At 45.7% G+C, this 15,652-nt stretch overlaps 1 protein-coding gene across 32 annotated transcripts in view; it reads left to right on the top strand.

Annotated features, from left to right (window-relative positions):
• Positions 1–15,652, top strand: part of Ank3 (ankyrin 3) — a 612,404-nt gene that overhangs the window by 533,014 nt on the left and 63,738 nt on the right. For 21 of the 32 annotated variants that reach the window (XM_076557037.1, XM_076557040.1, XM_076557023.1 and 18 more), the window contains one exon: positions 10,673–10,779. In XM_076557037.1, coding sequence (XP_076413152.1) covers positions 10,673–10,779 — 107 coding nt within the window. Of the gene's footprint in view, positions 1–10,672; positions 10,780–13,224; positions 13,258–15,652 lie in introns of all 32 variants that reach the window. The other 11 variants (XM_076557014.1, XM_076557022.1, XM_076557020.1 and 8 more) reach the window with 1 other exon arrangement.

Raw genomic sequence — 15,652 nt, 5'->3', positions numbered from 1 at the left:
AAGAATATAGCTATAAACCTCGGTGTTCCCAAGCACACCCCCTCCCCATTTGTTTTTTAAAAGGAATCTCTTGCCCCTTCCAACTAGAAGATGAACAGTGGCCTGTGTTTCTCCCACTTCCGCTCACTTAGGGACATTGTGAACCTATTGCAGACTTCCTTTTAGTCTGAGTTTTGCTCTCATGATTTTTGCCTAAGGATGCAGGACTGGAGTTCCAATGGTGACCTATTTTCCAGGTCTAACTAAAGTGTTTTTAAATCTGTCTGCCCAAAGGCTGACTGTGGAGATAATTTGGCAAACATTGTTGGAGACTATCACAGATGTGCAGGCATTGGTCACATCTTCAGACCTGTCACTTTCCTCAGGGAGAGTTACAGCCTAAGATTCTAGTTCCTTTGAATTAAACTTAGTCCTTTTAGGGGCTATTATGACTTTGTGTGTTTGTGATCATGCAATGTGCTGTGAGTTGTTAGCCTATTTGATATCTTAGCTGTAGGCAGAAGTTTCTGTCCCACCAGTCACTCCCAAATAGCCAACACAGAAGCTTAACATTAAATATAAATGCTCAGCCAATAGCTCAGGCTTGCTACTAGCTAACTGTTAACATTTTAAATCAGCCCAAATTTCTTGTCTATGCTTTGCCATGTGGCTTGGTACCTTCTCTACGTATGCCATGCCCACGTTGCTTCTCTCTGCATCTGAACCCTAGTCTGGACTCCGCCCTCCTTCTTCCCAGTATCCTCCTAGTCTGGTTTTCCCACCCAATCTCTTCCTGCCCAGCTGTAGACGAGTCTGTTCTTTATTAACCAATGAGAGTAATAAAGATTCCCAGTGTACAGAAGGATTATTCCACAGCCCTCAGCCCATAATGTGCACACTGGAGGGTCCTTCAGTCTCACTGCACTGACTCCCTACTCCGCTAACTTTGCTGTTCCTCCTGCTCATGCAACTCGAAGCAGGGCCCAGAAAGGGGCGCAGTGGCAGAAGACAGCCAGCTTCACATGAGCGATCTGCTGGACAGTCCCCCGGGAGATAAGCACCTGGCCTGGTGACATTTAATATGTTGCCTTCCTCCTGGAAGTGCTTGGCCAGCAGACCTCGGGGAATTCATTCAGCACCTCACAGAGATGGCTCAGCAGGATTCCGGGTCTGTGTGAAGGCAGAGAAGTGGGTTATTGTGAGTTTCTCAAGTCGTGGGGGTTAGTTGGTGGTGATGTGCCCGCAGGCTCAGCCTCAGTTAACCTCCTTCCATCGAACAGAGCTAAGTTAGATGTAAATCAATCAAATTGAGAAATCGTAAAGAACCATGCTTCATTATAGCTTAAATCCTAATCTCGACGTACGTTTTCACTGTGTGTGGTAGTGCACACTTGCCACCCCAACTACTAGGGAGGCTGAGGCAGGAGGATTAGGAGTTCGAGGCCCGCATGCCCTTTAAAACCACAAGGAAAAAGAGGCTGGAGGTTTAGCTCAATGATAAAGGATTTCCCTAGCACGTGTGAGACCCTACGTTCAATGTCGATACCAGAAAAGGGAGGGAGAAACAAAATGCCTTCTGAGGCACTAGTGGTCAGTCGCAAGAAAAGTAGTACTTGAGGGGGAAGGGAAGGCCTGCTTCGATTGTTACGATACTGCTTGAGTCGATTCTTGTTTCTCACGTGGTGCAGGCTGGGCTCAAAATCACTGGGTACCTGAGCATGGCCTTGAATTTCAGATCCTCCTGCCTCTGCCTCCTGAGGCTGGGGTGAGAGAAGTATACCACCATACTTGGCTTGAATCAGGTCTACTTTTATGGAATCCATTTCTCCGGGTTTTTTTTTTTTGGGGGGGGGGGGGACTTTGGTTTGGTTTGGTTTTTAAAAGGAGGATCTTACATAGCCGAGATAAACTCACTACGCAGCCAAGGGTGACCTTGAACTTCTGATCCTCCTGCCTCAACCTTTCAAGGACTGGCATTATAGCATGTTCCACCATCCCTAATGGATTCTATTTCTTAAAAGATTTCACGCCATTTGTATTTGCTGTCTCCTTGGATGCCTCCAAGCCACCCATGGGAGTGTCTTTTCAGTTGCTGTGATAAAACACAGTGACCAAAAGCAAGATATGGAAGAGATTATTTTGGCTTTCCCACAGTTTCAGAGACTAAGAGTCCACTGTGGCAGGGGAAGACATGGCCACAAGCAGTGAGCATAGAGAAGACATGGCCACAAGCAGCAGGCACGTTGGCAGGAACTAAAAGCTGAGAGATCACATCTCTAGCCACAAACATAAAAGAGCAAACCAGAAGTGGTACAGGCCGTCACCTCTCAGAGCCCACCCCCAGTGTTGTACTTCTCCAGCAAAGATGTATCCCCATCCCCCGACTCTCCACCCTGCCCAAACAGCCCTGATACCTGGAGACCAAGTGTTCAGATACCTGAGCCCATAGGGGACATTTCTCATTCAAAGCCTTACACCACCTATGACTCGGTACCATCATTTACTGACTAGCTCACTTTGGTGTGTGTACTTTGGTGTGTCCCCCGTCATCTTGTTCCTTGGAAGGCAAGTGCTCTATGCCGAGCACTCTTGGTCCTCTCAAATTCAGCTCAGTTGATGTCTTTCAATCCAGTGGTTGCTCCCTCTTCTTCACCCCATGGTCCGAAGAGTGCACAGACCCTACAAGTTTGCATGGAGAGACGCAAGGAACGTAAGAAGCCTTGCCCTTCAGCTGTTTTTGCCTTGATGCATTAGGCTACCATGTATTTAAAGTAGTGAAGATTCTTTCCAAGTTTAAAAGGGAGATGAGCTGAGACAGAGAGCAGGTAATCAATCTGGGCCTTTAAAGGTTTATTTTTTAATTCAGTCTCTCTCTCTCTCTGGAAGCATATGGGCATGCATGTAGGTGCCCACAGAGGCTATAGGCCTCTGATTCCCTAAAATTGGTGTTACAGGCAGTTGTGTGCCACCCACGTGGGTGCTGGGAACTGAACTCAGGCCCCCTCCAAGAGCAGCACTCACTCTTGGCCTCTGAGTCCTCTCTGCAGCCCCATCAGGTTCTGTAATGAAGAGCCAGCTCCTGGAATCGGGAAACCTGGAAGGAGGTGGAGATCTTAGGAGCAGCCTGTAGCACAGGGGAAAAAAAAATCCTTACATTTGCAGCCTTTTGAGGGCAGTGGTTCTCAACCCGTAAGTCACAACCCCTTCGGGAGTCACATATCAGATAACCTGCATATCAGATATTTATCTGATGATTCACAACAGTAGCAAAATTACAGCTGTGAAGTAGCAAGGAATATAACTTCATGCTTGAGGGTCACCGGAACATGAGGAACTGTGTGAAAGGGTTGTAGTGATTAGGAAGGGGGAGAACCACTGCTTGAGAAGGTAGCACTCCCTCCCGCCCCTCCACCCTTCACCCCTACCCTCCACTCCCAAGCATAGGGAGAAAGGGTCTCAGCAGATTAGTGAAGGTACTAGACAAGATATCAGACCGTAATGTAGGAAACTAATCCTACTGCCTACCTGCCTTGGATCTGTTACATCCTAGGAGCTTGGCAACTTTGGGAAGGTACTAGATAGGATGAAGAGAGAGCTGACTAACCTAGGCCCAGCCTCTGAGAACCAACTCCAGGACGAGCTTTGTTCACAGTTTGCAAGATAGACTCCTGCAAGCATTACTGGGGTCATCCCGTGACCACAGGGCGTTGGGATGTTAATATTACCTACTCCCTGCACTACCATACACTCAGAGGCCCGGCAAGATTTTGACTTGGATCTCTCTGTGCAGTGGAGTATACGGCCTCACTCAAGGCCTCCTCCTCAGGTTTGTTGACTGAGGAAAAGGACAAGCACGTAGCTTGCCCTGTCCTGTCTGCTTTGGGGATGAAGCTCTCACTTGACACATTGGTTTGGTCGCCCCATCCAGCGGCTGCTCCAGAAAATCACATTTGCTTTTCTTCAGACTAGATGCCCTGAGGTTTTTGTGCGTAACCTGTTGCTAGGCGACCTGTTGGGCACAGGTGGCAGGTCCACACTCCCCAGTCTCTGTAGGGCAGCAGAACGGACAGTCTAGGAGAGGTGGGGGGCTCCAGATCCACCCTGGGTCTTGACCCTAACTTTTGGCACCGAGGGGCTAACAGCGATCCGGAGTGACCCAACAATAGCTCCAGCTAGATCTCTCTCCCGTGCTCCACTTTTCTTTCTCGTTCTCTCCCTTTTCCTCTCCCTTCCCTCCGCCTCTTCACTCATCTCTTCCTTTCTTCCCTCTCTCCGTTCCCCTCTCCCTTCCTGACCGCTTCTTCTGCACTTAAGTGTTTATTCCCAGATCTGGGCTCCTGGGCGTGCCCTGGTTTGTAAGACCAATGTGTTCTATTTATTTCCAGACCTGGACTTCAGGGTGTGTCCCGCTTAATGAGGCCAGTGTGTTCTTACTCTCTCCTTTCCTCCAATGCGTAGAGCCGCTAAGATGCTATTTTGGGAAAATATTAAGCTCTTGGAGACAGTGACCTCATCATTAGTCAGGCTTTGGGCTCCGCTAACTAGTGTGCAGTTTGATTGTAATAGTGCCCCCACCCCCCCCACCCCCTGCCGCCGCCGCTGTCACTTCCACGATGAAAACGATAAGAGTGTCGATATTCCCTTTGACATGAGAGTGAAAGACCCTAGGAAGTCAGTGTGAACCGTTTTTAATATACTGTCGCGTTGAAGCCACTGTGTGCCAGCTGGTGTCTTTGCGTTGCCAGATTTTGTAAGTCTTTCTGGGCCTCCATTTCCTTAACTGTAAAGTGGGTGTAATATCACTCCGAGATCTAAAAGGTTCTGGTGACTCCGAGAACCTAAGGCAGTCTTTACCACTGAATTACTACACTGTAGATTGTTTTTGCACTGTTAAGAGGAATTGAAAGCCAAGGCGGTCACCAACCCACCCCACACCCCCACACCCCACCCGGGTTACCCCAGCACCTTGGACTCCACAGTAAATTTGAGACAAAGTAGCAGAGCTGAACAGCAGTCAGGCACCTGTCTCAAACACAAAATAAAATTTCAATGGATTAAGCTCTTTTTGAGTGAATAAATCAGACCTAGGTTTTTGTAAGCTGTCATGTTGTAATTGAATGGGAGCACAGTTGATACAAGCATCCTGTGTGACTATCTGTAAAGTCCCAGGGTTTGGCCTGACACTGGAACATTTGGGGGTTTGCTCTTTCCCCCAATAAAATCGTCTTATTTTAACAAATAACCTAACCTAAGCCAGAGTTCTCTGGAGAGTGTGGAAGTCTTTTTCCATTTAAAGATGCCGTATTACAGCTTCTCGCCAATATGGCGTTGGTGCCTGGATGTTCTCTACAGTCTCACCAAGACTTTTATCAATGAGCAAAAGACAAAGACGCTGTGAAACATGCCAAGGATCACAGGCCGGCAGATGTTACCAGGGAAACAGTAGAGCCAAGCTTCCATGGGGAAGCCAGTTGTTGAAAGTTGGCTTTGTCTGTACCAAATGGGTCTGCGAACTAATCCCCTAAACACACGCATCCCCTTACCCATGGCCGGAAGAGTCTGGAGGGTAGTCAGCACACTTGTAGCCATAGAAACTGGGGAGAGAAAAGCTGTTGGCTGTCACTATGCCCAGGAGCAGGCCTTGACACAGGAACATGGATGTTGGACCTCGGCCAGCCCTTCTAGCTGCTTCCCTGAATCAACGGCTCAAATGATTGCCCCACATTTCTAGAGTTGATGGGAAAATTGGGCATGGAGAGGCCCACCATCACCTTTGCGTGGGCTCCAGTCAGTAACCCGCAGCAAGGGTCACCCATAGGAAGTGAGAAAAGGAGTTGCCCGGTTCAGCTATGCATCTCGGCCCCAAAGCTGAACGTCTTCACTAGGCTCTACTTCCATACCATGAGACCTAGGAACTGGGTCTCACGTAGCCCATGCTGGCCTGGAACTCACTACCTAACTGAGGGTGACCTTGAACTCCTGACCCTCCTGCCTTCACATTCCAAATGCTGAGATTATGGGTGTGTGCTACTCTCCCCAAGTATGTGGTGCTGAAGATCAGACCCATGGTCATCCAACAGAGTGCCATGCTTACCCTTTTGAATGGTTATTGGTAGAGCTAAGGCTAAGCTTTGGAGCCAGGTGGCTTGTGCAGTGACGGTCGGGACATTTCGAAATTAATATTGTTTTCTAAAGTTAAGTAGATGCTGGTATGTCACAGTTCGGTTTTACCTAAACTCTAGCCTGTACAATGTATCCGGAGACAGTGGGAAAGGAAATTACCAATTCATGGTCTGCCTGGAGAACTGCAGGTCCCATTGAGTTGCCTTTATTTTGTTTTAGAAAGCTTGCCTGTAGGAAGAACACTCTGGTAGCTCATATTTAAGTTACTCAGACTCATTTAGGGCCACTCATAAACCTGAACCAACCTCCAGGAAAGAGAAAAGCGAACTCCGAGGAGAGATTACTCCAGCACCTAATATTGGATTGAAATGCTGCCTTTTGGAGGTACATCAGAACATTCTAGCTCCCTAGTGTGGTCAGGTCTATCAGCTGCTCAGCTGTGTTGTGACTGGGCTCTGAGGGTGGCCAAGAGCTACAAGAGATGAGGAGAGGAAGCAAATCTAAGGAGGGGTGTGGGATCCTGGCAAGTTGGCACATCCTCTCTAGTAAATATTACATAATGGCAGGATACCTTTCTGTGTGGTACAACTCATGGTTTCAATAATTCATGTCACCAGGACGTTTCTCGGAGTGCTGGAGGTAAATAATTTACTGTAATTAACAAAGAGGTGGAAGATTATTAATTTATCAGACATAAAAAACAAAAAATAATGGTCCAAGTGGAAAATAACCCCAGGGCCTCACACATTCAAATTGTAATTTGTCCCCACAACCCCCAACCACCACCACCAAAAATATTGAGTAGCTTTGCGTTCAGTCCCTGGCCCTACCCTGACAGCTGGCTGCTGACATCTCTAAGAGCTGGTCTAAGTAGTTAGTAGATCTGGCCAGGCTGAGGGTGAGTTTCTGAGGTGGTTTGTGGCTGTCTAAGGTTGAGATCCAGGTTCTACCCAATTGTATTAGATTCTTTTTGTTGCTTGTTTGTGAAGTTTCTGTTAGGTGTATGTTCCTGCGTGTAGATATCTGCACCAAGTGTAAACAGAGCCTGTGGAGGCCAGAAGAGGGTGTTGGATCCTCTGGAACTGGACTTACAGATAGTCGTAAGCTGCTGTATGGGTGTTAGGAACCAAACATGGGTCCTCTGCGCGAACAGCCAGTGCTCTGAACCACTGAGCCATCACTGTAGTCCCAGCACTAAATTATAAATTCTTAATTACACACACACACACACACACACACACCACATGCACACATACCACACACACACACACCATACACACACCCCACATGCACACACCACACATACACACACACACACACACACACACACACTCTGACTACGTTTTCTCTTTGTTGAATGCAGTGATACCCATTTCTCATTCATTTTTTAATGTTCCTAAGACCTAGACAGTAACCTACATATAATTGTTCTACAGATTATTTTTCAAATGTCAGAGCTGTTATGTTTTTTAAGGCTGAGGAGATAGTTCAATCGTTGAAGGACTTGCCACGCAGGTGTGAAGACATGATTCCTGGCCCCAGACCCTTGTAAAAAGTAAGGTTTGGCAGCATGCTATAATCCCAGTGCTGAGGAAGTCGGACGATCCCTAAGGCTTGCTGGCCAGCCAGCCTAACCAAATTGGTAAGCTCCAGGCTAGTGAGAGACCTTTTCTCTCAAAACCCAAGGTGTAAACAACTCTTGAAGTATGATACCCATCACACACACACATATACACACACACACACACTCATAAACTATGCACCTACATGTACACACACAAAATAAATAATCTGAGTCATTCGGGGTATATTTGCAAGTTCAGGGTTTTTTTGTTGTTGTTTGTTGGCTGGTTGGTTTAGTTTGTTTTGTTTTTTGAGACATGTTCTCATGTAGCCTAGGCTAGACTACAAATCACTCACTATGTAGCAAAAGATGACCTTGAGCCGCCGCCCATCCTCTGGAGTCCCAGGATTACAGATGCACCCCACTGAGCATTGATCCAGCATAGGGCCTCCTACATGCTAGGCAATCCCTCGGCCAACTGACCTGCATCCCTGGCGAGACTGGATTGCCAAAGCCGTACAACTGAAGTCCAACATCAGGCTGTCATACAAGCTAGACTCGTTGGGAGAAAAAGCAGCCTCTGCATGTATGTTACGCCCTGACTTTTCTTCCCAGGGACTGTTGCTGGTTGTACTTTGCTGGTTGTACTTTTCTGGTTGCACTTTTTGTATTTGCTTCCAGGTCTTCAAATAAGAAATGTGTGTTATTTCTTGGTAGATTTTCTCCATTGGGGAAATGACTTTATTGGTTTCCCCAATTGGAAAGGAAGCTTTAATGTTTGTGTCTGTCTCCCTTCCTCAACCGTGTGTGCTTCTGACCTGCTGTTTCCCAAGGAGTTGTACTTCATGTGGGGTTCTGTCTGTATTTCATATGTAGACATGTATTTCGTATGGACAAAATAAGTTTTGTTTTTTGTTTTTTGAATATAGAATCTCATGTCATCCCCAGCTTGTCTAGGTCATCTTGCTTTCTGTCTCCCAAGTGCTAGGATTACAGGCAGATGCCACCCTTCCCGGCTAGTATTTATGTTTTTATACCTCTTAAAGAACTACCCTTGAAAGCCAGGCAGCGGTGGTGTACGCCCTTAATCCCAGCACTCAGGAGGCAGAGGTAGGCAGATCTCTGTGAGTTCAAGGCCAGCCTGGTCTGTAGAGCTAGTTCCAAGACAGCCAGGGTTACAAACAAACCCTGTCTCAAAGAAAAAAAAAAAAAAAAAAAAAAAAAAAAGTACTACCAATTTCACTCTTTAAAGAAAATTCCCTAGAATTTGTATTTACTTCTTCTCTGTACATTCCAGTCACCCATCCCATAGGGCTTCCCCACATAGTCCAAACCTTCTCTGAGTGTGTCCATGCCTTGTCCCTGTGCTGTTAGTCTTTTCTCTAAATTTTGACTTAGTCCTCCATTTGGTTGGAGTATGCTTTGCAGTATTACCCTTGGGGACTATATGATTAATCCATTTTTTTTTTAGGTTTTTAAGTATCCGGACATACCTGTTTATGAACTTGGTTTGCCTAGTCAGGGAGCTGGGAGCTGAAAACTCATTTCCTCTTAGAACACTTGAGGGATGGCTCCGTCATCTTGGCCATGTTTTTGCTGTTTGCAGCAGGGTGGAGGTTTGAAGTCTTTGGTCATCTCTGGCTCTGGGTTCTGAAATTTCATGCTGATGCACCCAAGTGGGCACAGTGGTGTCTTCCCTCTCCCACACTCCCACTGGCACACAGTGGATCCTCTGAGAACACAGGCTTCAGATCGGGGAAGAGCCTGGAGTTCCCACGTTATCTGCTCTTTCACTCTTTCTGCTTCCAGAACAGTCTGCTGACCCATTTGTGGAGGAGGATTTGAACCTCTTGTGGTGTTCTTTGATTTCTTACATTTTCTCCCCCTTTTAATTTAATACTGAGAGAGAGAGAGAGAGAGAGAGAGAGAGAGAGAGAGAGAGAGAGAGAGAGAATATATGTGTGTGTGTGCTCAAGTCTCCTGTCTCCGCTTCCCATCTCTGTGGGAGTGCTGGCATTGCAGATACTTGTACTACATCTGGCTTTTAATGTGGCTTCCAGAGGTTGGACCCAGCTCAGCAGGTTTTCATAGAAGTACTTTTCCTGCTAAGTTATCCCTTCTGCCCTGGGTGGCCACTTTAATTCAATCAAGTCTTCGTTACAATGAGGCAAGTACTTTGGAGCCTCATGAATCCTTAGTTTTGCAGCCCTGACGTGATCTTTGGGTCCATTTCCTTTATAAGTTCTACGTCTCCATCCACTTCCTCATGAAACTGCTGACGAACGCTCACATGCTTGGTGGGATTTTTCTTGGTATGTTTTCATAGCCCCACTGTTTAGCTCATGTCCTGACAAGACTATAGCATGCTTGAAGCTAGCCAGCTCTCCGTCAGAACCTTCTTGGGCTTCTTCTTCTTCAGCAGCCATCTTTGTAGACACAAACACCTATTCTATCTATGTTGACCATGGACAAACGTTCCCAATTTAGAAATGACAGAAAGTGAACCCCTGGCTTCCAGATGTTCCACTCTCAGGCATTTCAACTTGCCCTCTGCTACTTCCGAATTCCTATATTTTCATCAGGCTTTCTTGGTGGGAGACAAGACTGTTGTCGGCCACATTGACCCACGGGTATTAGAGTCATCAGGATTGAATCTGTATTTTGACAATGGGGAGAGATTTTTTTTTAAAGTTGTAGGATTCATTTGGACCAGATGTGAACTGCTGAAAAGCATGCAAATTAATTTCTCAGTTACCATACAGATAATGCCAGGGTGCTTTCTTAGGATTTCCACATGAAATATATTTTGTCATAACACTTTATTTATTTTTTAAATGTTCTTCTATACAGACCCTAATGTAGATCCTATGAACAGGATTTGCAAATTCTTTATATTGAATGTTAGCTTCTCTAGGCTTCTAAAGAAATATAGATATATTTTGTATGTATAGAGAAAGCTGGTGTCTCATGTGGGTGGTTGATGGCGCTCTCTGTTTTATTTTTCAGCACCTGACATTCACAAGGGAGTTTGATTCAGATTCTCTCAGACACTATAGCTGGGCAGCAGACACCTTAGACAATGTGAACCTGGTCTCAAGCCCCGTGCATTCTGGGTAAGTGCCCGCATGTCATCTCTCCTTATTCCATTACACTCACATTGCATTTATTATTTAGCGTTACCCATGCATATTGAAAACCTCCATATCTGTGGATATATTCACCTATGAAATACATGCTCATTCGTGAGAGTGTGTGGTTTGCATTTGTAAATCATTTAATAAGTACTTTGGGGGACAAGTCTGTGTTTATTCCTAAAAGCAGAGTATCAAAAAAAAAATCGATTATTGATAGAGCAAAGTTTCCTGACCATTATGGTCTTCTAGAAATCTTTAAAATTCCTTTTCAATGAAAAAGATTTAAAACCAAGTTATTTTTCTTAAATTTTTTTCTAAAATGAAGCTTTTTTAAAAAAAAAAAAAAATATATATATATATATATATATATATATATATATATATATATATGATCATTCTTCCCTATAAAAATATGAAGTCTAGAGCTGGGCGACAGTTCAGTTGACAAAGGGCCTGCCACACGAGTATGAGGCCCTGGCTTTGATTCCCCAGAACCCCCATAAGAAAGTTGGGCATGGTGGCTCCCATCTGTCCTCCCAGGGAGGGAGAGACACTGCAGACAGGCAGACCACTGGGATCTGCAGGCCCCACTGCCCTCGCCTGATGGCTGAGTTCCGAGTCAATGAGAGACGCTGTCTCAAAAAGCAAGGTAAACATGGCCTGAGGAACAGCACCCCAAGTTGACCTCTAGTTTCCGCATGCACATGTACACAGGAGCACCCCTAACCACATGCACATGTACACAGGAGCACCCCTAACCACATGTACGTACACACAGGAGCACCCCTAACCACATGTACATATACACAGGAGCACCCCTAACCACATGTACGTACACACAGGAGCACCCCTAACCACATGTACATACACATAGGAGCACCCCTAACCACATGTACATACACACAGGAGCACCTCTAACCACATGTACATACACACAGGAGCACCCCTAACCACATGTATATACACATAGGAGCACCCCTAACCACATGCACATGTACACAGGAATACCCCTAACCACATGCACATGTACACAGGAGCAACCCTAACCACATGCACATGTACACAGGAGCACCCCTAACCACATGTACATACACACAGGAGCACCCCTAACCACATGCACATGTACACAGGAGCACCCCTAACCACATGCACATGTACACAGGAGCACCCCTAACCACATGTACATACACACAGGAGCACCCCTAACCACATGTACGTACACACAGGAGCATGCCCAGCCACATGTACATATACAGAGGAGCATGCCCAGCCACCTGTGACCACATTCGTCTACACACACACAAATGTGCACATATGTGCACACAAACATCAAATGTATTATTGATTCGCCTCACTCACTGAGCCAGTGTCCCTGTAAGCAGCGCACTCTGTCTTCAGTTCCCTCATTTGATATCAGGTCATTTTAATTGATGATTTGTTTTGTGCAGTTGCCGTTTTCCAAAAGAAGCTGTAAACTTGAACACTTCCAATTGACTTTGGCACCTTCTACATTCCTGAAATAAAATTGTCAATGAAGTTATAATTAGGAAAAAAAAATAAATGAATCTTGAAAGAAAATAAAGAAATCTCCTTTTAAAATGACACAATACCAATGCATGTACCCCCGAAGTGCTGATAAGAACCACATTAAAGGGTTCCTCGTCCCTGTCTCATGGCAGAAAACTGAACAGTGACCCACTGCAGTCATTGAAATGGTCACCAGTGTGCTTTCAGATGCTGGATCCTTTAGTAGGTAATTCACTGATGAGATCCCTGATCGTCATATAAATGGGAGGGAAAATGTTTGCTAAGATAATAAATACTAGGCCAGTGAGTGGATAAAGCACTTGGGCAAATATCCACCCCGATCCTAAAGCCGGATGCCGCAGCAGCAACTATATTCCCAGCATTCCTAAAGAGAGATGGGGCAGAGCTGGAATCCCTGGAAGCCAGCTGGCCAGCTTGCCTCCTGTTTGCAGCAGTAACAACAGACTTCAACCAGGTAGAAACTGAGGACCAGCAGCTAAGACTGTCCACTGACTTCTACATGTGCACTGTGGCACAGGCGCACACGCACATACACACACAGAGGAACCATACATGTATGCTATACACAGGCACAGCATGTACACACACTAAAATAATAAATGTATCAGGGTATATTTCTTTAATTTCTCTCGAACACAGCCGATGTCAGGACAGTCAGAGAAGTCCCACTTGGAGTTCAAAGCACTGATACCAGGTCTGAGGACTGTGCTCCAGAGCAGCTAGGGCAAACGTGTATTCCAGGCTGTCCCACAAATGCTCAGTGCCGTGGTTTCATTTTCTGAGTTTTTCCTTTTGCTTGTCATTGACATTGTCTGTTGCTTGCTTCTAATGACCGTACATTAATTTCTCCCATTTGCTTTCTAAATTATTTTGCAGCTACTCGTCTCCGCTGCCTCAGTATGACTCAAGGTGATAACCGTGTCCTCTGTGTATTTTTTTTTCATTTATGTGACATCCCTCAGTTAGATGGTGTCAGTGTCTGTACAATGTCCGCACTCGTCACCCGGCCGTTTGCGAAACGAGACGCCTCCGCCTAGCAGTTATAGGGTCGTTCGTGGCACTCGTGATGCAATCTGAACAGCAAAACGATAGAGATTTTGAAGGATCACCTTTGTGTGTTTCTTGTTGTTTCTGCAACCCATGTTGCATGTCCTTTGGGTTTTTGCTCAGGTCTTGTACAGAATGAGTTTGGAAAACAAATCACTGTGTTTCACACCCATGGCCTACCTAACCCACTCATACCTTTCCTCCCTCTGTTAGCTGTATGAAATTAAAGATTTTGGAACGATAAATGGCTGCAAGCACCGCCCATGTGCCAAGTACTCTGTAGAGCGTCCAGGAGGAGGTTCTTCCAGATTGTCATTCACATCCTCTTATTCGCTCCATCAATTCTGATAGTCTTTGTAGCTGGCACAGTCTTAGATTGCCCCCCCAAAACCTCCCTATGCTACCTTCAGACCACTCAGCTAACGTCACCCTACATCTCTGTTTGCCCGTCCACGTGTTAGGCTTATTAGCCAAATCTCACCTGTGCCATTTCTGAGCTCATGAAGCAAAATTTTGCTCATAGATTGATTCAGCTGACATTGGCCACGTGTTTACTGTATGGGGACTCTGCTGGGCCGTGCGGGTCAGGTGGTGAATATGCCAACCCAATCTGAAATGCCGCCTGTATCGTTGAGGCTCAGCTGTTGCCCAGGCACACACTCCAGTGTGCATTTGCACTAGCACAACCACGATTTCAAGCCCAGGGTTTGTGCTGGGTCCTTCTTCGCACACCTAGTGATAATCGCGCTTCACCACTAATTACAGAGAAAACTGAGACTTTTGTCCTATTACCTTGCTATAGTAGTGCCTTTGTTATTGAACGGCATCAGCCAATGATGCTCATGTGTGCATGCACACACTATATAATACATGTGTATCTAAGAAAACTCAGCACGTCAGAACACTTTCATAGGAGCTGCAGGCCATTCTGCATTGGACGCAATTCATGTTGGTGAATGGAAGCAGATACCCATTTTCTTTGGTGGAGAAGGGAGACTTTTCTTTTATTGTCTCCTTATTTTCAAGACAGCCTTTCCCTCTCCTGACTTGCATATTCTAGAGGCAAAAGTCTCTCAAGATAGCATCCTAGCAAGCATACGAAGCAACAGAGAGAGAAAACTAGTTAAATCCAAACCCTAAGCAAAAGGTGAGTCCCCTTCACTGGTGAGCAGTTGATAATGGAAACACGCTCAGCTGAAGGGCTCTCTCCACCCCGCTGGGGCGCTCTGTGGGAGATGGCAGGCCAGTTTGCTGAGGAAGTCTTCCCTGCCAGGAAACCCACTGCTACATAGGGGCTTCAGACCTGTCGGCAGGATGTTAGCGCCATGCTTAGATAATTACATAGAAAGGAATTTTGATGGATAGGATTATTTTCTTAATACTATAGGGAGCCATAGCATTTGCAGAGGATCACTCTCTGGTGCTACTTGAGTCATGTGTCTATTTCAGCTCTAAAAATTATCATGTAAGGATATGTTTGTGTTGCCATCTGTCTATTGGTTTTGCGTTTACCGAAGCGCCCATCGCTGACGGAGAAGGCTTTCCACCGATCTAGCTACATACAGGAAAACCATTTTCCTTATTAGCTTTGACATAAAGCCTGATGACAGCCGGGCGGTGGTGGCGCACGCCTTTAATCCCAGCACTCGGGAGGCAGAGGCAGGCGGATCTCTGTGAGTTCGAGGCCAGCCTGGGCTACCAAGTGAGTCCCAGGAAAGGCGCAAAGCTACACAGAGAAACCCTGTCTCGAAAAATCAAAACAAACAAACAAACAAACAAACAAAAAGCCTGATGACAAACGGACACTCTCAGAAATAATGTTTCGTTTCTACTTCCATTACCTATCGCAGGGCATATTCAAATATAGAGGATTTTAATAGCTTTTTAGCCTCTATTGTTTAAATGGTTATTGCAAGATTTAATCCCTTTCCATCAAAATCTTAGCAAATCTAGTCACCTGCTTTTATTTTTCTATTTCATCTTAGTAAAAATTGAGTGTGGGTATGAGTGACTTGTCCCTTTGTGTCACAAGTTGTGTGTTTTATACTAGGCTGTGGAGTCTCATCTTATGTGTACTGGAGTGAGGTCCCATAGACAGGTTAGGGGAGAAACTAGAGAGAATGAAAATGACCCTTGACTGTCCCCTAAGCCATCCTCAAAGGCTACAGAAAATGGTGGGGATCTTTTTTTTTTTTAATCTGCATCCCTTTCATAGATAATTTTAATTCCAATGGAAGAATATCACTGTTCCTTCTTT

The sequence above is a fragment of the Peromyscus maniculatus genome, chromosome 21 (assembly GCF_049852395.1).
Source record: "Peromyscus maniculatus bairdii isolate BWxNUB_F1_BW_parent chromosome 21, HU_Pman_BW_mat_3.1, whole genome shotgun sequence".
NCBI lineage: Eukaryota > Metazoa > Chordata > Mammalia > Rodentia > Cricetidae > Peromyscus > Peromyscus maniculatus.
Note: the sequence above shows the minus strand (reverse complement) of the source record. Positions and strands in the feature narration are given on the sequence as shown.